The sequence below is a fragment of the Ahaetulla prasina genome, chromosome 2, assembly GCF_028640845.1.
Source record: "Ahaetulla prasina isolate Xishuangbanna chromosome 2, ASM2864084v1, whole genome shotgun sequence".
NCBI classification, from domain to species: domain Eukaryota; kingdom Metazoa; phylum Chordata; class Lepidosauria; order Squamata; family Colubridae; genus Ahaetulla; species Ahaetulla prasina.
This window is the reverse complement of record NC_080540.1, coordinates 179,622,903-179,645,950: the sequence shown is the minus strand read 5'-3', so window position 1 is coordinate 179,645,950 and position 23,048 is coordinate 179,622,903. Positions and strand designations below refer to the sequence as shown.

Below are 23,048 nucleotides of genomic sequence, written 5' to 3'. Positions count from 1 at the left end.
ACGCCATTTGGAGCTACAAAGTTGACCCAGAAGCAAAGATCCTTTCCTGCAGCCGATGGATCCAAGGAGCCAGATGCTGATAGTGCACTCACCCATAGGCCCCATTGCTTATAAGTTTAATAGTTTCAAAGTCTCCTTCTCCTGGTGGCTTCTTTGGCTTTGGAGCAGTCCCACGACTCTGCAATATTAAGCATTCTGAGTGTGAGGCCATAAATGGTCCATAAGGAGACAAGAATTCAGTTCTAACAGAAGTTTGCCTTATAGGATGCTTTTTAGATGCAAATTAACACAACATTTGAATCTGAATTCTGTCATTCAGAAACAGTAGTAATTTCATTTATAAACGCAGAAATATCCAAATTTAAGAAGAGCCAAGTGCACAATGAAATACATAGTTAAGCAACAGCATTCAAGTCCTAATAATGCAAAAAATATTTTTTAAAAAATCCAGGCAGAATCTCTGTTCTTCAGGAAAGAGCTACTATCACATCTATGTTCATCACATGCTCACCAATAAAGAACAGGAAACTTAGAACAAAGCTGCAAAACCTTTTCTAAGTTGCAAACCACAATAAATCTTTAGTGGCCTAATGATAAACTGATACCTCACTCCACAAAAGTAGGGCTAAGACAAAGTATGAGGGAGAAAGACCAAAATTATGACTGATTCTATGTAAACTTTTAATCGTCTATTGAGAATTAATCTTTGTAAGTCTTCAGAAAAAGTTATGAAGCCCTAAAGATTCTTCTACCATTTATTTACATTATAATATGTTTTCATATTAAGGACTTAATTGATTCACTGTGATTTAAAAATCAAAAGTAAATACACCATTCAAGATTAATAAACTGAAAATGACACGGAAAACCTCATGCAAGGAGGAGGAGGAGATGGAAGAGGTTCTCTTGGTGTCTCTCTATTCAGCCTTTTCTGTCCAAAACAAATATGCCATCCCCGAATTATTAACAGAGTGTGGTAAGGGAGAGATTGAGCAAGGGAAGCAGTTCCAGCCAGGGAAATAGTAAGATTCAGAAACAATGCAACTTCTGCACTAATCAATAACCAAGGTTGACATCCTGGATCTTCCATCACTTTCTTCCACTTTCAGCCTATTCCTTTTCTCTCACACGTGCAGGTCCCATGCACAATCCATCTATCCTCTATCTATTCTGTTTTGTTTCTTGTCCAATCCTCTTATGATCATTTCTCCTTCTTACCTTCTCCTCTCTTCCATCAGTCACATTCATAAGCCATCATTCTTGCCCAGGCTTCTTCCTCTTGTCCCTTAGCCACCCATGTCGTGCCTCTTTCATAGCCCTCCACTCTTCCATAAGTGGATTTTTCTTCCCATTTTTTTCTCACCCATTTCTAACAATTGTTGCTGCTGCCACCACTGGGCAGAGCAATTTAGATAGTCTCTCGAATCAGTCTGTCGTAAGGAGCAATAGTAGCTTTCCAACATCTTCAGCTGCACTATAAAAATCAAAAAGTACATGCCAATAGCATATAGCCTCTCTGACACCCTTCAAAGCAGAAATGGGCAATTCTCTTCAGGGAGAGGGTCATTATTTTAGATTTATTGCTTAGCCATTCTCCCCAAAATATTGTAGGGAACATAACTGAGACATAGGGTTCAGATTGTCATTAAAATAAAAGATAGATATAGTAATACCTCCAGGGGGGATATCTAATAGAATAGAATAGAAGAATAGAATAGAATAGAATAGAATAGAATAGAATAGAATAGAATAGAATAGAATAGAATAGAATAGAATAGAATTCTTTATTGGCCAAGTGTGATTGGACACACAAGGAATTTGTTTTGGTGCATACGCTCCCGGTGTACATAAAAGAAAAGATACATTTGTCAAGAATCATAAGGTACAACACTTAATGATAGTCATAGAGTACAAATAAGCAATCAAATCATATTAGGAAACAGTCAATATAAATCTTAAGGATACCAGCAACAAGGTTACAGTCATAAACGGAAGGAGATGAGAGATAGGAATGATGAGAAGATTAATAGTAATGCAGACTTAGTAACTGGTTTACAGTGTTGAGGGAATTATTTGTTTAGCAGAGAATTTATTTCTGCAAAGAAATGCAATCTATGTTGATTCTCTCAAATGAATACTTATTAATTTACAAAAGATAGATTTAAGTATATTGGGGGAAATTATCTTCGAAAGCTAAATACAGTATAAAATGAACATATGAAAAATACAATACAGTACATAATGATTGAACAACGCTACTTCCACTACCCAAAGCAACACAGTAATCTGGAGATCACAAAAGTTGTGCTGCTATTTAAGTAGCACCCCTCCTCCCAAAGCATCCATATTATTGATGTCTAATTTATTTCCAGTTGCTGCCAGTATAGTATAGAACTTTAGATATAATCCTGAATTTCAAAGACTAGGATTTCTAAACATGGGTATCTGTGGGGAAGAAGGAAAGGCAAATGATACGTGCCTGGTAAATGCCATAATTTATGTTTTTGCATCGATACAGTTTTTGAGTATTATATCACTGCACATTTTTACTTAATTTCAGCTTGTTATGAAAATTTCTTTCTTCTTACACAAATGGGATGTTCCTCTGAGGCTTAGTAGGAATGACAGACTGCAAGTGAGGCATTTGCACAGCATAGTGAACAAATCACAATAAAGGTGTGACTGTGGGAGTCCCTGTTTGGGGGAAAAAACTGGCTAGGATGGCGTTGGCCAAGCTGACCTGTATACTGACCTCAGTGAACTCCTCTGTCTCAGGTGTGTTGGATCCTCCACTATCGTGCTCCTCCACATACAGCACATCTGACGACAACAAGGTTTGGGAAGAGCCAAAGGGAGAGCCAAGGGAACAAGGCTTTAGCAACCCCATTGTCATTTATGAAAGCACAGAAAGGGTGAAATCTAGACACACACAGAGCCATGCATATACACAAAGCACATGCATGTGGTGTAAATGGGTATATATGAAAGCTCCATGTGTTCTAATGGCAAATCAGAAGATTCGACCATGCACTTGCAAGCACATCTGCATGCAACTCAACACACAGCAGATATGCAAAAGCCTCTTTATGCTGATGTGCACATATTGGCAATTTTACTCACACTCACAATGCAATATAGATGCAGTCATGAAATCCAGCTTAGCGAAATATATACATGTATATGCACACACTTAACACTGGATGCAGATGAGCATATGCTACCTTGCCAGTGTGAAAATGTGTATTGACAAGCTGAAGCATTAAAAAATAAATTGTCCTAATGAAGAAACACGCAACAGACCTTCTAGCACCTGGGGCCTTTGATCTACCACTTTCCAGAATTTGTATGCAAATTCAATTACTACTTCTCTGGAAATCCAGATCATGATTCCTAGTTAGACAACTTTGAACAGGATCAACCACACATGATGAATCCATACAATGCTTCCACCGTGGAGAGGAAAAAGTGAAATAGAGGGTCAGTTTTGAATGGGAAGCCAAGTTGATGGAAAGGGGTTAACACCCCTCTTTTGCACATCAGCCTGAAAAATCCAGAGCCCAGATGCCTACAGCAAAGGTCCTAAAAATAAAAACAGAAGCCATTCCAAAAATTCTTTACATGGTGCGCTGTTTGTTCTTAGTTTTACTCAGATGAAGCAAGCAGCATAATCCAGCCTTTGGAATCTGCCACCTGTAGTAATTTCACAACTCTAGATGTCATGGATTGGAGTATCCATGGAGTAATTCAACACACAACAAAAACAAAGTTATTCAGCTTAGTAAAAGTCTGAAAGGAGGGAAATTGAGAAATTTTTATGTTAGTCTCTCCATACAATTTTTAATGGTTATGTTGTATATATTTAGCTACAATTGAGGGAAAAAAGACAATGGGGTTCTGAATTTCATTAAATCACCCTGTGTATATAGAAGCACTGGAGGAACAGTTGATGCTGTAAGATAAGGTTTGCCATAACACTGAAAACTGAGGTTTGAAGTCAAGATGAGAGAAGACTTGCTGTTCATCCAGCATCTTTTTGCCATGTGAAAGATTCCGATCCTCTTTCATAACTGGGCTTCTTCTACAATTAGACTGATTTTCCTTTTACACTATCCCATATGAATTTTAAATTTAAAAAAAAGAAGTGTGCATGCTTGGGATTTCTTAATAATTAAGGCTTCCCTATCAGCTTTTCTCTTGCCAGTCTCCAAAAAGTGCCTATATATTCTAGCACTCTTGAAAAGAATCCCAGAAATCACCAAATACAAGATGGTAATCCAGAAATTTACTACTAGACAATTTACCTTCTTTTCGTTTCTACTGGAGTTTGTTAACAAATTCTTAATAGCTCCTTAATAAATTTAACTTCTTTGTTCAGAACTTAAAATATGTCTGTAGGTTATCCTGGCTGATTTCTTTTTCCAACTCTGTGGAACTAAATTCTGTGTTGATTTATTTATCTCCTACACCCTAAATAGAATAGGTAGTCAGATTTCCCTCAAAGATGCACAAGGAACAAAAATGGCCCAAGAATAAAGAATCATATTGAAAAAAATGGACAATTTGTGCTGTGTGGAATCCATGTAATATTGAATTGAATAGTCAGCATGACAAATTGCCACATATCCAAAGGAGTTATGAGATGATCATGCTAATACATGCAAGAAATGACACACAAGTATCGTCACTTGACATATAACAAATATTGTGACTTGGGCACATATACAGAGACAAGGCCACTTTGATTGCAGATAGTTTTGGTGGTATTACCTGGAAATGGGTCTCGAGTCAGTCCCAACTGGCTTATGATGTAACGAGGAATATCTGTCTTCACCAAATGTCCCTCTTTGGCATGGTCCTCAGCTGCTTCCAGCAAGTGGTAAAACTCCTCAGGATTAAACTCCTAGAGATAAAACACAGAGCAGGCCAGAATTAGGACTGAGATTAGCAAAGAAGAACTGATTTCAGGGAACCACAAAAGAGACAGCTAGGGAGGTGTAATGCTAAAAACAATGGATGTGGACCTGAGTAACAGAACTCAAAGGATTTGTAAATTGAAATAGCTGCTGTTCCTCAGGCTAACATTACCCTCAGTGTTTTTAGATGGAGGGTCTCAGTTCTACCAGACAAGAAGGTACCTTGCAGCTAGTTTTTTCCCCCTTAAGGATTTTTTTTTTCTGGAAAGAAAACAAGATGAAAATAGGAATGTGATGCAATTTGGAGATGGTTTTACAAGAATAATTAGGGCAATTTATGGAGAGCAAACAGCACAGATTATAATCAATGGTACCTTAACAGAACCTTTTAAGATTGCGAAAGGAACAAGACAGGGATGTCCTTTATCACCATTATTGTTTATTTTAACTCTAGAACCATTATTGGCAGTTGAGACCCCCAGACTGCTGGTCATGGGGGATTTCAATTTGCCATCAGCCGGCGTAGCATCCTCGACAGCTCAGGAGTTCATGGCTTCCATGACGGCCATGGACCTGATTCAGTTAATTGACGGCCCTACCCACGTCGGGGGAGGTACCCTAGACCTGATTTTTATCTCTGGCCAGTGGTTTAATGATCTGGTTTTAAATGATTTAGTTGTGGAACCTTTGTCATGGTCAGATCATTTTCTCCTTCGTCTAGACTTTCTGACCGCTACCCACCATCGCAGGGAGACGGAACCAATGCGTTGGTTCCGTCCCAGGCGCCTGATGGACCCGGAGAGGTTCCTGACGGAGCTTGGGCCGTTTCCCGAACACCTGTTCCACGACTCGACTGAAGAGCTAGTTGCGGCCTGGGAACGGGCCGCGGCTGGAGCTTTGGACCGTGTCGTGCCTTTGCGGCCTCTGACCCGGCGTCGGTCTCAACCAGCTCCTTGGTTCTCCGAGGAGCTGAGGGAGATGAAGTGCCGGAGAAGACTGCCTAGAGAGTGCCTGGAGATCCAGCCGCTCTGAGGCTGACCGGACACTAGTTAGGTCCTATAGTAGGACCTACCTAGTGGCAATGAGGGCTGCGGCGTTCCTCGTTCCTCCCTCATTGCGTCGGCAGATAACCGCCCGGCCGCCCTGTTTGGTGACCCGCTCGCTCCTCCAACAGGAGGGGCGGAGGACCCCACAAGGCGTGCCGAGGAGTTTAACGTTATCTATCGACAAAATCGTTCAGCTTCGGGACGGATTGGATCAAAATTGGGTAGATCCAGGCGAGGGTTCCGAGGCCCGTCTTGTTGAGGTGGTTTGGGATGACTTTGATCCTGTGACTCCCGAGGACATGGACAGGTTGCTGGGCAGGCTGAACGCCACCACATGTTTACTGGATCCGTGCCTCCTGGTTAGTACTGGCTACTCAGGAGGTGACACGAGGCTGGCTCAGGGATTACAAATGCTTCTCTGCGGGAGGGGTCTTTCCCGGCCTTGAAAGAGGCTGTGGTGAGACCCTCCTCAAGAAGCCTTCCTGGACCCAGCTGTTTTAGGAACTACCGGCCAGTCTCCAATCTTCGCTTTACGGCGAAGGTTGTAGAGAGTGTGGTGGCATGTCAGCTACCCCAGTACCTGGATGAAGCTGTCTATCTAGACCCGTTCCAGTCCGGCTTCCGGCCCGGATACAGTACGGAGACAGCTTTGGTCCCGCTGGTGGATGGTCTCTGGTGGGCCAGGATAGGGGTTACTCCTCTGCCCTGGTCCTATTAGACCTCTCAGCGGCTTTTGATACCATCGACCATGGTATCCTGCTGCGCCGGTTGGAGGGGTTGGGAGTGGGAGGCACCGTTTATCGGTGGTTCTCCTCCTACCTCTCTGATCGGACGCAGACGGTGTTGACAGGGGGGCAGAGATCGACTCCAAGGTGCCTCATGTGTGGGGTGCCGCAGGGGTCGATTCTCTCACCCCTCCTGTTCAACATCTATATGAAGCCGCTGGGTGAGATCATCAGTGGCTTTGGGGTGAGATACCAACTGTACGCTGATGACACCCAGCTGTACTTTTCCACCCCGGGCCACCCCAGTGAAGCTGTCGAAGTGTTGTCCCGGTGTCTGGAAGCCGTACGGGTCTGGATGGGGAGGAACAGGCTCAAACTTAATCCCTCCAAGACGGAGTGGCTGTGGATGCCGGCACCTCGGTACAGTCAGCTGCAGATGCGGCTGTCTGTCGGGGGTGAATCATTGGCCCCGATGGAGAAGGTACGCAACTTGGGCATGCTCCTGGATGGCCGGTTGTCCTTTGAAGACCATTTGGCGACCGTCTCCAGGAGAGCATTTTATCAGGTTCGCCTGATCCGCCAGTTGCGTCCCTTCCTGGACCGGGATGCCTTATGCACAGTCACTCATGCCCTTGTTACCTCTCGCCTGGACTACTGCAATGCTCTCTACATGGGGCTCCCCTTGAAGAGCACCCGGAGACTTCAGCTAGTTCAGAACGCGGCTGCGCGGGTTATTGAGGGAGCGTCTCGGAGCTCCCACATAACACCTATCCTGCGCAGATTGCACTGGCTACCTGTTGTTTTCCGGGTGCGCTTCAAGGTATTGGTTACCACCTTTAAAGCGCTCCATGGCTTAGGACCGGGCTATCTACGGGACCGCCTACTGCCGGCTTCTATCTCCCATCGTCCGGTACGCTCCCACAGAGAGGGACTCCTCAGGGTGCCGTCAGCCAAACAGTATCGACTGGCGGCCCCCAGGGGGAGGGCCTTCTGTGTGGGAGCTCCGACCCTGTGGAACGAACTTCCCCTCGGACTTCGGCAATTACCTGACCTTAGGACCTTTCGCCGCGAACTTAAAACTTATTTATTTCATATGGCTGGACTAGCCTGATTTTTATTTTTATTGGATGGGTTTTTAAAATTGTGTTATTTTACAGGGGAGTATGTTTTTTAACGTTTTGGGCATTTAAATTAGTTTTTTAAGGGTTGTTTTTAAATTATTGTGTGTATTTATATTTTATCTGCCTGTTCACCGCCCTGAGTCCTTCGGGAGAAGGGCGGTATACAAATTAAAATATTATTATTATTATTATTATTATTGGATAAAATACGAGAAGTAAAGGAGATAGAGGGAATTAAAGTTAGACAACATGAATATGAGAGCTTTTGCAGATGACCTGGTGATTACTTTAACAAACCCTATAAACTCTAGTAAATTATTGTTGGAAATAATTGATCAATATGGGAAGGTTTCAGGGTTTAAGGTAAATCAGAAAAAGACAAAAGTGATAATAAAAAATATGACCAAACAACAGAAAGAAAAACTAGAGGAAATAACAGGATTTGAAATTGTAAAGAAGGTTAAATACTTAGGGGTCTATATTACATCGTCAAATGTGAAATTGTATAAGAATAATTATGAGGTTTTATGGCAAAAAGTTCAGAAGGAGTTGATTGTTTGGAAAAAATTGCAATTATCTTTGCTGGGGAGAATAGCTGCTATTAAAATGAATGTTTTACCTAGATTTTTATTCCTCTTTCAGATGATACCAATAATTAAGAAAGATAAGAATCTTGAGGAATGGCAGAAGGGAATTAACAAATTTATATGGGAAGGTAAAAAAGCTGGGGTTAAAATGAAAATAATTCAAGATTCTTGGGAAAGGGGAGGTTTAAAAATGCCCAATTTTAAATTATACTATGAAGCAGCTGCTCTCTCTGCAATAAGTGATTGGTTTAATTTAACAGAGAAAAGAATTTTGAATATAGAAGGTTATGACTTGCTGTATGGATGGCATGCATATTTAATTTATGACAAAAAAGTGGATAAGGCCTTTAAAAATCATGTGTTAAGGACTGCTCTTCTGCGTGTTTGGAAAAAATACTCTTATAAACTAAATTATAAGGTTCCTATATGGGCAAGTCCTAGACATACAATAGAGAATATAAATATAGAACAGAATCAGGAAATGATTACATATAAAGACCTTTTGTATACTGAAAGAGGTACCGTATATACTCGAGTATAAGCCGATCCGAATATAAGCCGAGGCACCTAATTTTACCACAAAAACTGGGAAAAACTATTGACTCGAGTATAAGCCGAGGGTGGGAAATGAGGCAGCTACTGGTCAATGTAAAAAATAAAGATAGAGCCAAGTAAAATAACATGAATATTTATTTGAACGAAAAACAATAAAAGTGCAAAAGGGGGAAGGAGGATTCCCAGCTTTAGAAAATTTAGAACTACGCCGCCTTTGGTATGACCTGAGCATAGCTCATAAAATTATCTGCTACAATGTACTTCCTATCAATGACTACTTCAGCTTCAACCACAACAATACACGAGAACACAATAGATTCAAACTTAAAAGTGAACCTCTCCAATCTAGATTGCAGAAAATGTGACTTCAGTAACAGAGTTGTTAATGCCTGGAATGTGCTACCTGACTCTGGTCTCTTCCCAAAATCCCCAAAGCCTTAACCAAAGACTATCTAGTATTGACCTCACCCCATTCCTAAGAGGTCTGTAAGGGGCGTGCATAAGAGCACCAACGTGCCTACCGTCCCTGTCCTAATGTTCCCTTTAGTTGTATTCCTTTTATGTATTCAATTCATGCTTATATTTATATAATTATTTAATATGTATTTGACAAAATAAAATGAATGAATGAATGAATAGAATAGAATAGAATAGAATTTTTATTGGCTAAGTGTGATTGGACACACAAGGAATGAATGAATGAATGAATGAGTGAGTGAGTTACTTCAACAACATTGTCTCACAGAAATTGACAATACAACTGCAAGCATGAAAATGAGTCCTCCTTTAGCTTCCAAGGGACCAGGGTGCCTCTGAAGGTCAGTGCTCTAAGCACTAAGAACCCAGCACAAATCTAAGCCTGTATGCACACCAATAGTGAAAATACCCTGCACAGTGTCTCTTGGCAGAGAAGGTTAATTTTCATAGACGTTGGGGTGGCTCTTTTTTTTTTTTTTGGCAGGGCAATAAGGATCTCTAATATCATTAAACCCAAGTGTGAGGAAAAAGACAGCAGCTAAAATGTTAAGGCCAGTTGTGTGACCTTCTCCAATACAGTTGGCCTGGCTGTTTGCCAAAACTTAAAACACCCTCCCATCCCCCTCCTGCTAAAGCTTCTTTCTTAAAACAATTGTGGTCTTTGCCTTCATGTCGCTCAACCTTTCACCTGCCAGGTTCCTAGCCTTCACCCTTGACCCACTGCTGTGTTTGCTTAGCATTGTGCCAATCGACTTTAGAAGTCTGTGTGTGTGTGTGTGTGTGTGTGAGAGAGAGAGAGAGAGAGAGGAGGAGGAGGAGTGCAAAGGGGAAGGAGGATTCCCAGCTCTAGAAAATTTAGAACTACGCCTTTGGTATGACCTGAGCATAGCTCATAAAATTATCTGCTACAATGTACTTCCTATCAATGACTACTTCAGCTTCAACCACAACAATACACGAGAACACAATAGATTCAAACTTAAAGTGAACCTCCAATCTAGATTGCAGAAAATGTGACTTCAGTAACAGAGTTGTTAATGCCTGAATGTGCTACCTGACTCTGGTCTCTTCCCAAAATCCCCAAAGCCTTAACCAAAGACTATCTAGTATTGACCTCACCCCATTCCTAAGAGGTCTGTAAGGGGCGTGCATAAGAGCACCAACGTGCCTACCGTCCCTGTCCTAATGTTCCCTTTAGTTGTATTCCTTTTATGTATTCAATTCATGCTTATATTTATATAATTATTTAATATGTATTTGACAAAATAAAATGAATGAATGAATGAATAGAATAGAATAGAATTTTTATTGGCTAAGTGTGATTGGACACACAAGGAATGAATGAATGAATGAATGAGTGAGTGAGTTACTTCAACAACATTGTCTCACAGAAATTGACAATACAACTGCAAGCATGAAAATGAGTCCTCCTTTAGCTTCCAAGGGACCAGGGTGCCTCTGAAGGTCAGTGCTCTAAGCACTAAGAACCCAGCACAAATCTAAGCCTGTATGCACACCAATAGTGAAAATACCCTGCACAGTGTCTCTTGGCAGAGAAGGTTAATTTTCATAGACGTTGGGGTGGCTCTTTTTTTTTTTTTTTTGGCAGGGCAATAAGGATCTCTAATATCATTAAACCCAAGTGTGAGGAAAAAGACAGCAGCTAAAATGTTAAGGCCAGTTGTGTGACCTTCTCCAATACAGTTGGCCTGGCTGTTTGCCAAAACTTAAAACACCCTCCATCCCCCTCCTGCTAAAGCTTCTTTCTTAAAACAATTGTGGTCTTTGCCTTCATGTCGCTCAACCTTTCACCTGCCAGGTTCCTAGCCTTCACCCTTGACCCACTGCTGTGTTTGCTTAGCATTGTGCCAATCGACTTTAGAAGTCTGTGTGTGTGTGTGTGTGTGTGAGAGAGAGAGAGAGAGAGGAGGGAGGAGGAGTGCAAAGGGGAAGGAGGATTCCCAGCTCTAAACAAAGGGAAATCCCGGAATGCCAGCGAAGGCGGTGCTCGCTCCTCCTCCCTTGCTCAAAAGCCCCAATAACCTTCACCAGCAAGGCAGACCCCACGGAAGGAAGGGACGGGCTGACTCACCGAGCATCTGGCTGAAGAGCAGCTGCTCCAGGTCGCCCAGCACGGTGAAGCACGGAGGAGAAGAAAGAATGAAAGAAGGGAGGAACGGCCCTCCTTTCTCTCTCTCTCTCTCTTCCAGCGCTGAAGAGACTAGAGCACACAGGACTAGAGCACACAGGCGCGCACACACGCCCAGCTTCTGAAGCACGGAGGAGAAGAAAGAATGAAAGAAGGAGGAACGGCCTCCTTTCTCTCTCTCTCTCTCTTCCAACGGGAAAACGCTCTTTCGCTATGGGGAGAGGAGGAGGAGGGAGGAGGTTGGCTTGCTTATTCAACCCTTCCCGGCTAGCCATCCAGCCCTTCCCAGGAGAAGGCGAGGAGTTTTGGGCGAGCGACCTTTTTGCTAGAAAGCGGAGCGGCTGCCCCCACACCACCAGTTGGGGCGGGAGCCGGTGAGCTGCAGTAACTCCCGCCAGGCTATGCATTGGCGCGGGGAAGCCCTGGCGGTGCAGTCCTTCTCGGCTGAGGGAGGGAGGGTTCCCCCGACCGCGCGAACTCGCCGTCGCGAGAGCCACCCCAAAGGCCAGAAGAAAAGGTCATTCCATCGGAGTAATGGGCGAAGGCTCCTTCCTCTCCGCCTTACCCATGCTGTGCGAGCCCGGCTGGGCTGCAACCCTGCCGCCGCCGCTCCTTCCTCAGCCTCCCGGGCTCACGCTCTAGCAGCCGCCAAGCTCAGGCGGACTCGCAGCTCCCCATCAGCACTCGCACGGCGCGATTCGGGCAGGAGGTCGGTCTCGCTCCGTGGCCGTGGCGGCGGCGGCGGCGGAGGAGGCGGCGGGCGCCACCGCCACAGAGCGAGCCCGACTCCTCCTGCCCGAATCGCGCGTGCGAGTGCTGATGGGGAGCTGCCTTACCCATGCTGTGCGAGCCCGGCTGGGCTGCAACCCGCCGCCGCCGCTCCTTCCTCAGCCTCCGGGCTCGCGCTCTAGCAGCCGCCAAGCTCAGGCGGACTCGGCAGCTCCCCATCAGCACTCGCACGGCGCGATTCGGGCAGGAGGTCGGGCTCGCTCCGTGGCGTGGCGGCGGCGGCGCGGAGGAGGCGGCGGAGGCGCCACCGCCACAGAGCGAGCCCGACTCCTCCTGCCCGAATCGCGCGTGCGAGTGCTGATGGGGAGCTGCCTTACCCATGCTGTGCGAGCCCGGCTGGGCTGCAACCCCGCCGCCGCCGCTCCTTCCTCAGCCTCCCGGGGCTCGCGCTCTAGCAGCCGCCAAGCTCAGGCCGGACTCGGCAGCTCCCCATCAGCACTCGCACGGCGCGATTCGGGCAGGAGGAGTCGGGCTCGCTCCGTGGCCGTGGCGGCGGCGGCGGCGGCGGCGGAGGCGCCACCGCCACAGAGCGAGCCCGACTCCTCCTGCCCGAATCGCGCCGTGCAGTGCTGATGGGGAGCTGCCGAGTCCGGCCTGAGCTTGACGGCTGCTAGAGCGCGAGCCCGGAGGCTGAGGAAGGGCGGCGGCGGCGGGGTTGCAGCCCAGCCGGGCTCGCACAGCATGGGTAAGGCGGAGAGGAAGGAGCCGCTCCATTACTCCGATGGAATGACCTTTTCTTCTGGCCTTTGGGTGGCTCTCGCGGCGAAGCTCGCGCGGTCGGGAAACCTCCTCCTCAGCCGAGAAGGCTGGCGGCCCTGCCCAGCCCTCTCACTGCACCACCAGGGCTTCCCCGCGCCAATGCACAGTCCGCCAAGTTTGCGCCGTCCGCCCACCAGACACGGGAATGGGGGCCGGCCTGGGGGCGACAAATCCCGCGAGACCTCGGCGGGCCCGCTCCCCGTCCCTCCCATGGGGGTCCGGTCGGGACCCCCTCCTGTGCGGGGTTCCCGAAGACGTAGACTCGAGTATAAGCCGAGGGGACGTTTTTCAGCACAAAAAACGTGCTGAAAAACTCGGCTTATACTCGAGTATATACGGTAATTTGCAATTAAAATCTCTGCACATACTAAAAGAAGAAGGGAAAAATTATACTTGGTTTCAATATGAGCAACTACGTGCTAGATGGAAGGAAGATCAGAAAATTGGTATAGAGCAGAACGAGGGAAATTTGGTAAAGCAAATTAGAAATCAGTCTCAGGAGCATATAAAGAGATTGTATAATGTGTTACTTGAAATAGATTCTGAAAGGGACTTGGTAAAGGATTGTATGATAAAGTGGGCACAAAATTTTCAGGAGCCAATATTATTGGAAACTTGGGAAAAAAATTGGGTTGAAATGTTAAATTCACGCAGGCACAGAATCTGAGGGAAAACTTTTATAAAATGTTTTATAGATGGCATTTAGATTCTAAAAAATTATCGTGTATGTATCCAGATATGCAAGCAAAATGTTGGAGATGTAATTGTGATGATAATTGTGCTACATATTTTCACATTTGGTGGACTTGTAAGGATATAAAAGCCTTTTGGATAAAAATTTGGTGGATTTTACAAAATGTTTTGAAAAAGAAGATAAAGTTTCTGCCGCAATTTTTTCTGTTGGGAATTATTACGGGCTGTACAGTAATTGAGACTAAATTGATTTTAAATCTAATAACAGCAGCAAGATTACTAATACGACAATACTGGAAGAAAAAAGAAGTACCTACAATAGAAGAATGGATATTGAAAGTTGCCAATTTGGCTGAGATGGCAAAGATATCAGCCTTTTTGGAAGACAATACGCGAGAAAGATACTTAAAGGAATGGAAAAAATGGATTGACTATATTCAAAGTAGATATCAGACTAAGAGTTATCAGACTCTTTTTGAATGATTGTGATGTATTATTTTTGATTGTTTTCGGGGGAAGTTAGGAATTGATGATTGTAGGGGTATAATTAAGTTGGGACGAAAATTTTTTAGCATATGTTTGTTTTATTTTTAACTATACCTTGTGCTCGTTCCGGGAAGTCGGGGGGGGGGGAGGGGGGTTGTGAAGGGAGGGGGGAGTGGAGGGGGGGAAAGGGGGAAAAAAATTTTCTGTAAAACTTTTTGAATAAAAAAAAAAAAAAGAAAATGGGAATGCGAAAACATTGATAATTACTTATGGAGGTGGTTATCTGAAGTGCTTATGAATTATTTTTTTTTAATTTTATTTAGTCACAACAGTATACACAAATATTGACATAAAACAACAACATATATAGAAGCAAAAAAAAACATATATATAAGCAAAAGAATGCAATAACTGAATTAATTTGATATAAAGAAAGGGAACAATAGGACAGGAACGGTAGGCACTTTTGTGCTCTTATGCACACTCCTTATAGTCCTCTTAGGACTGGGGTAAGATCAATAGTAGACAGTTTTTGGTTGAAGCTTGTGGGATTTTGAGAAGAGACCACAGAGTCAGGTAGTGAATTCCAAGCGTTAACGACTCTGTTACAGAAGTCATATTTTCTGCAATCAAGATTGAAGCGGTTAACATTAAGTTTGAATCTATTGTTTGCTCTTGTATTATTGCGATTGAAGCTGAAGTAGTCTTTAACAGGAAGGACATTGCAATAGATGATTCTGTGTTAAACACAGACCTGTGTTAAACACAGGTCTTGTCGGAGTCGACGGAGTGAATTAGGATGGGAAATTTCATAGTAAAATCTAAACAGAAGCCTTCATAGGGAAGAAAAATAGCGAGAATCAAGAGGAAGAGTTGCTAGAGTTGCTACGTCCTGAAATCCTTAGTAGGCAAATATGACATTTCTCAAGGCTATTCCTTGAACCTGACTATAAATACAAATCCAGGAATGCAAATGCACACCAACATACTTAACAGACAAATCAAGGAAGAGGCTTGGATAACTAAGTAATTTTATTCAAATATTAAGCAGCCCTAATTATGATAAAGAACAGCATCAATAGAGTATACAGTTCTGTCTGTCTGTGTATGTGTGTTTACATATGCATGAGTTTAAAACTTAAGGGTTTTTTCCTGTTTTTTTATTTATCAGGTTACTTATTCCATTTGGCTGTTGATGGCAGGGGCACTGCATTTTCATAAATATCTTGTCTGTTTCCATGCTCTGCATTTCCTACTGTCCTACCTCTCAACCTCATATTATCTATATGAAGCAAGGGAATTGGCAGTATACTTGTTCGGAAACTAAGATCTAGGAAAACATGGGGCTTTGCAGGTCACAGAAATTGGCTGATGCTGTGTTATGAATTTTGAGAAAACACTACATTTATATAGAATCTGAACAATTAGACGCCACACAACCAAGCGACTGGTTACTGCCTTCAGTACTGTAGATAATGTATGGCAAACATGACAGCTGAATGCTAAAGGATCCCCTGACTCTATTCTTTTACACCAAGAGTATTCCAGCTGAGATGCCAGTGTGTAGCATAATGATCAACCACTGTTGATCATTAGGAACTTTTTATGTTAACAGCCATCAGTGAAATTTAATGTTAATAAAAAGTTGTTGTTACTGAGAATTTGATTTCAACCATTGAAACATCTGTAGAGCTGAATCACAGTAGATAAATTACAAGGATTTGTAGCAAGACTGTGACCTCAAGTCAACAGAAGTGGAGAAAGACTGCAAAGTTGCTAAATGGAGTCTCCATGTTTTTGAGGGACTATTCCTCAAAATGCTGGCTGCTGAAAAGAAACAGTGGGAGAAGGCCTTGCCTGTTGGATTTCCAGAAACATTTGCATTGATGGATACAAGATACTGACTCCCTTCCCTAATCAGCTGATACTTAATCCCTTACACTGAATATATGGTTAAAATGGTCTATCCTATCATGTGGCACTTTATATTAGTCTTACTTAGCCTGGCCCTGGGAGTTGAACTGAACTACAACTCCCATCATATCCTGCCATCATGCTGTGTCTGACTGGATTTTTAACTAATGGGTCTAGTAGGGATTACATTGGGGAAGACTGTTATGCAGAATTAAGAAATCTTTTTACAGTTCTGTTTATAATCTGACCTGGATGAAAAGTGGGGGGGAGGGGAAAGCTGAGAAGCTAAATAAACACAGCGAAGCATTTTAATTTTGTTTAAAAGAAAACTCTTCTGAAACCCATGTTTGAAACACAAGCTTTGTTTGTCTCAATTCCAGGTTGGAGAAAAGGGAGGCATAAACAGGAGCCCCTGTCCGCCATCCTCCTCCTCCTGATGCTCCCATGTTTCTGAGCAGGACAACAGCGCCAGCCTAGCCAATGCAGTGCAGCAACTGGCTGGTTGAGAAAAAGTGTTCTGTGATTGGCTGCTGTGTTGTCAAGGTAACACACAGGAACCTTCAAAAGTAGCATAAGCAGATACAAGCTGGGTTGATGATCTGAGCCCTCCAATGATAAAGGCTAGAGCCCAGATGGGGAGATAAAAGGAATTCTTGAGCCAGGTGGAAGCTTACTCATGCTCAGCTCAGGACTGGTTTTCAATACCAGACTTAAAGGAATATGTGAAGCAACAACATGGTGCTCTGCTTTGGAACTGAACTAGAAGAAGCTTAATTCCAGCTGAAAGAGGATCTCACTTCCTACAAGAGGCCTTGTGATCATAGTTTTGGTGCTTAGGCAAAAATCCAAAGTTTCAACAAAAATTAAGTCCCCAAAACCCATCATTGAATAGCATGGTGTACTATCCACATAGAGCTCTGCTGAAAATCCCATTTAGGCAAACAGCAAAACCACTTCTTTAAAATAAGCTGTTTATTCATCAGTCTTTTTATTGAGGGCAATACTGACTTTCAACAACTATCACCAACACTATTGACAATCCTTTTTGATAAATATGAATATCTTGACAATCACTTTTTATAAATACGAATATCTTGAAATAATTTCTGAGAGCAGCTTTTCCCTGCTTCTAATTTGCTAGCCTTTAAGTTCTACCAGCATGGGTCATGTCTGTACACATTAGGAGCAAAGAGGAATAGCATGTCCTCAGATTTATTGGAATGAAAAATGACTTAACAAAAAACTTTCTCGATCACCGAAATTAAGTTCATCCTGCCTGGTTATTTGGTTCTTGTATTTTAAATCCTTTTCTGCACATTCCATTTTCTTCTTTTTAATGAGAAATGAATGCCTTCCTGTCTGACAATAACATCCATAAGAAAGTATTCAAAAATGTGCTCAGTTTTGCAGGAGCCCAGTTTTTTGTTTTATTTTTCAGATATGTTTTCAATGTTTGAAAGTGTATTATTCTTTGGATTCAATGACATTATTAGCTAACGATGTTGCCCATTTCCTCCTTTTCCTCATGGCCTGCGTGCCAGCTTACCTACTTTGTCATCTTCCTCACACCTTTTCCTCTCATTTCCCCCTCAGCTGGTGCTGAAGTAGTAGCTGGTGTACCTCTTCTTCATGGTAATGTTCTCAGTAGTAAAGACTTCCTAAAGAGTACCCCCTTTAGACTTCTTGAAGGGTACCCGGAAGCTCCAACTGGTCCAGAATGCGGCTGCGCGGGTGATAGAGGGAGCACCTCGTGGCTCCCATGTGACACCTCTCCTGTGCAGTCTGCACTGGCTTCCGGTGGTCTTCCGGGTCCAATTCAAGGTGCTGGTTACCACCTTTAAAGCGCTCCATGGCTTAGGACCGGGTTACTTACGGGACCGCCTACTGCCACCAGTAGCCTCCCATCGACCTGTGCGCTCCCACAGAGAGGGCCTCCTCCGGGTACCGTCGGCCAAACAATGTCGGCTGGCGACCCCAGTGGGAGGGCCTTCTCTGTGGGGGCTCCTGCCCTCTAGAATGAGCTGCCTCCGGGGCTTCATCAACTCCCCAACCTCCAGACCTTTCGCCACGAGCTGAAGACGCTTTTGTTTCAGCGTGCAGGGCTAGCTTAAATGTAGTTTTTAATTGGGGTTTTTAAATGGTTTTTTTTAATCTTATTCCAATTTTTAGGCCATATATTGAATTAGTTTTTTATACTATTTTTAACTTGTGCTATATGTATTTTTTGTATTTTATTGGCTGTGAACTGCCCTGAGTCCTTCGGGAGAAGGGCGGTATACAAATTTAATAAATAAATAAAATAAATAAAATAGCTCACTGGCCTCACCCAGTGCTTCTAATGTTTTCTTTTCCCTTCTGCTTGTTCTTTCCCTGAGCTGCTAATGCTGCTGCTGATGTGGATACATGCTGGGGCTGAGGCCCTGGCTTTTTCTTGCTCTTATCTCCCACAAACCACTTCTGCCCAGAACCATTGTTTTGATCTGTATCTGCTCCAAATAAAGACCATGACAATTCATATGCATGCATGAACGAGATGGAAGACAGCTGAATCAAGTGAGCTATCTTACCCTGTCTTACCATCTCAGTTGGTAGGGGAACTCTTCACTCACCCCTTTCTTCTGAAGTCAGTGCAGCAACGATAGCTGCAGGAAGGTAGCGGTTTTGTGTACATGTGTCTGTCTGTCTGTCTATCTGTCTGTCTATCTGTCTGTCTGTCTGTCTGTCTGTCTGTCTGTCTATCTATCTATCTATCTATCTATCTATCTATCTATCTATCTATCTTTGTGTCTGCGTGTTTAAGAATGGGGTCTGTGGAGTCACTGTGACTCCACAATATCACAGGCAAATTTTAAGGACCAATGAAACAAATATAAACAAGAGGAAAGGAAGACCAAAATCATAACAATCTTCTTCTCAACTCCAATACTGCCATTTCCATACCTGTTAATTACATGCTGATCTTCTCTGTGTGGAATGTTTTATAGTCACTAAGATAGGCTTATGATATGTTCGTATATAAAAATCTTATCGACAACAGGGGCACACACTTTGGGTCCTTCTGCCGATTCAAAGCATACCCACATATATGCATGCACTCCACCCTTCTATGCCTCACCAGGCATTCTAGTAGGCGAGCTGGACGGGAGATGATAATGAGTAACTTCTTCACCAGTTGAGTGACAAAGGTCACCTCTTCACTCTCAGAGCGTTCATAAGCCTACAAGCAACAAAAGAGATGGCTCATTAGTGGAGGAATTAGCCTGCCATTATGTAAGACCACAGCACTTACCAAAGCTACTTTGCCACGACCTCATTATTGGAGCCTCTAATTCCACCGGCTGACTAGGCACATCATGTAAGCAGCCTTTCCAACTTCCATCACTTAAATCTATTTTTCCTCATAAAGGCTACTCCAAGCCAGCTTGCTTTTTCAGACCCCTTTTGAACCAAGCTGTCTGTAAGTTTTATTCATATTTATGATATTTTATTTCCTAGGCTGCTGACACTCACATCTTTCAACAGCTTCTCCATGTTCTCTTGCAACTCATAGAAATAGACAGTAGTGATGAGACCCTCCTGGGACTTGGCCAAACAGTCTCGTGCCAGTTCAATGACTTGGTGGTGGATGAAACTGAGCGCCCCATCAGCCAAAGGCAACACACTGTCTGGTTCATAAGATTTAATGAAATCTTGTAGCTTCTCTTCCATTTGCGCTGTGGCCTATTGGGGTAAGAAACAATTCTTGCATAAGGTAAAAAAGGACAGTCCCATTTTTTTTAAGCCCAGAAAAGAGAGAGAGAGAGAGAGAGAGAGAGATCTGGATCATAAAGCTATTCTTTTATTACTCTCTTTTTAAAGGGAATTATTCAAGATATTAAAGCTGTTTTCTTAAAAAAGTGTTGGCTCTATTCTAGAATCAATAAACCTGTTGTCCTCTGACTTTGTTTCTTTTCTCAATTTTTTTGTTAGAATAATAAAAATATTCAGGAGAAAAAGAGACAATCTAAAGTGATTCTGTTCATTCTCAAATTCATTTAAATGTCAAAAATAAGAAGGTGGGAATAGACCCAATCTTTCTGCCCCCAGCTTGGCCGCTGCTTTTTTTCCTGTGCAAAACAGATTGAGCTTCAATGATTCGGCTGTCTTTCCTATTCAACCCTTACCTTGGGGAATCGCTCCTTATAAACATGATTCATCATTACTATCTCATTGTCATAGGAGGATGGAGACCGGCCCGGGCTGCAAAAAAATAAATAAACCACAAGTCAGTTCTTGGTGATAGTCTTTTCTATTTCTTTACGCTTTCTATTTCTCTCAATTTTATTAGAAAATCTCATACTGTGTTTACTTTACTTTATTCAGTGAGGCGGTATATACTGTATTGCAGATGTTGGCAGACAGCAACTAGGTATGTACTAAAAGATACCTATATACATTTCCACAGGTTTCTCACTCTAAACTATTTAATAATAGTACTAGAAGAAAACGCTGCCTTCTGACATTAGATGATTGGAAAAAAAGAAACTGTGTGCATGGGAAGGAAGGATGATCTAAGGAAAACTATTTGTGCAACATTGTTGTGAGCACTGAAAACAATTTTATGGTTAAGTGGGTGCTTATCCTAAGTGCACATCCACCCTAATGAACCAGTATTTTGCATCTGGAGTCAACTGGCTCAATCTAGAAAAAAAGCAAAGTAGATCCCACAACATCAAATAACTCTACTCTTAGTGCACTCACTTCCACAACCAATAATCATTATACACCAGCAAAAGAGGGCACAAAACCAACGGTCAACAATAGGTAACAAGCTGGGATAAGGGAATGTCAGCTGGGATGGTAAAGCATGCAATGATAAGCCCCATCTTATGTCCAGGTTACCATTTACAGCAGGTACGAATGCAATAAAATGTGAAACCTACAAAATGAGATTCCTCTTCTATTCTGAAAGTTTAACATTTGATTAAGGTCGTGCATAATAATATAGGAAGTATTGTAAAAATATTGCCACCAGCATTCTCAGCCAGCATGGAATTCTGGAAACTGCACTACCACTAATCTGGAAGAGAGTAAATTGGGAAGGCTGGTAGAATGGAACTGCAAGAGAGCCCTTTGATTATAGATGTATTTCACTAATTGTACTGCAGGAACCTTTCAATATTTAACTTTTCTTTCACACTTCCCTTTTGGCTCATATCAGAACAGCAATCTGATTTTCTCAGGAGTACGAGCCAACGGGACTTTGATAAGTGTACATAAGGCTGTCTCTTTGAAAATGTGAACTGCAATATATTTCATATTTACTGGTATAAGTGATATTTTGTAATTATTTTGGCATGTTCTATTCCATTCCATTTTCTCTTTTAGGAAACTAAGTCCATTCCTTAAAACTATCATATTACCCTTTCAAAAGTAGATCATACTTGCTTTGGATGATGCTATTTAGGGATGAGGAATACCCTAAATTACTTAAGAGATATATACCTATACTTCATAACAGTCCTATAGATTTTAGGTCTGGTAGCAAAGAAGCACCTCTAACTGTTTCAATTTGTAAAATTGGGGTAGACATCTGTAACTTGCTTAAATATATAGCTCTTTGTACGATTCCAGAGTGGGGTTGTTTTAAACTCTTTGGCATAAAGTGTCCCTTCAGGGTTGTTAAGGGACAGAAAAAAGAAAGCACATCATACAGAATTGGTCATGCAGAGGGAAAAAAATTAGAAAGCAGATTTTCTTTGTATGTCATAATATAAAAAGAATTGCTGTTTAGGCTTGTCTTGGCTGCTCAGCCTTACCTGAGGCTCCGGGACCGGGGCCGCACTGCGGGAGACCGCCGCCCCCCGTCATCATCAGTTATACTCTCAGTGCTGCCAAAATGCTTGGATAGGAAGTGCAGCTCATCCACAGTTGGCTGATAAGGCAGCTGGTGAAGGCGCTCTTGGGAGGAGCAGGACGACTGTGAGGAACAGAAGGGACAGAGTTGGCCATGTGACCATTCATCAATGCTGAGATGCAGCAGCTCTATCGTGTTTGTGTGCGTGTGTTTGTGTATGTGTGTGATTTCAAACCTCACACTGAAATACAACTATTTCTGGGATATCTCCAGTTCCTCTATATGGGACGTTCAGCTTTCCAATACATCCCACAATACTTGGCAAAAAGCAAAATATAATCCAACTGCTAATTACAGGTAGTCCTTGATTTACAATAGTTCATTTAGTGACCATACAACTTCACTGAAAAAAGTGATTTATGACCATTTTTCATACATATGACCATTGCAACATCCCCTTAGTCATGTGATCAAAATTCAGATGCTTGGCAACTGACTCATACTTACGACAGTTGCAATGTCCCAGGGCCCCATGATCTCCCTTTGAGACCTTCTGACAAACTAAGTCAACGGAGAAACCAGATTCACTTAACAACCATGTTACTAACTTGACAACTGCTGTGATTCACTTAACAACTGTGGCAAGAAAAGTTGCAAAATAGGGCAAAATTCACTTAACAAATATTTCTCTTAGCAACAGAAATTTTGGGCTCAATTGTGGTCATAAATTGAGAACTACCTGTACATATATTGCAATCAATCTAGAGCTCTTTACATCAAGTCAGATCACTGGCTTATGCAGTTCAGTTCTGTCAATACTAACCAACAGGACTCTTCATATTTTTGGTGGTAAGCCTACTTCTCCTTAGCAGTGAAAAGAGATTGAACTAGAGCCATTGGCATGCTACCCACATGATCTGCCACATGAGAATTACATGCATGTTCATCTGTAACCAGGAAGCTCTCGTGGCATTACAAACAGTGAACCATGCACATAC

The 23,048-nt window shown here is 42.9% G+C and overlaps 1 protein-coding gene across 1 annotated transcript in view; it reads right to left on the bottom strand.

Annotated features, from left to right (window-relative positions):
• Positions 1-23,048, bottom strand: part of MAST1 (microtubule associated serine/threonine kinase 1) — an 83,915-nt gene that overhangs the window by 22,269 nt on the left and 38,598 nt on the right. Inside the window, exons 6-12 of the mRNA XM_058167979.1 lie at positions 22,013-22,173; positions 20,378-20,453; positions 19,725-19,934; positions 19,330-19,431; positions 4,768-4,900; positions 2,753-2,820; positions 93-178 (exon numbers count right to left, since the gene is read on the bottom strand). Coding sequence (XP_058023962.1) covers positions 93-178; positions 2,753-2,820; positions 4,768-4,900; positions 19,330-19,431; positions 19,725-19,934; positions 20,378-20,453; positions 22,013-22,173 — 836 coding nt within the window. The remainder of the gene's footprint in view (positions 1-92; positions 179-2,752; positions 2,821-4,767; positions 4,901-19,329; positions 19,432-19,724; positions 19,935-20,377; positions 20,454-22,012; positions 22,174-23,048) is intronic.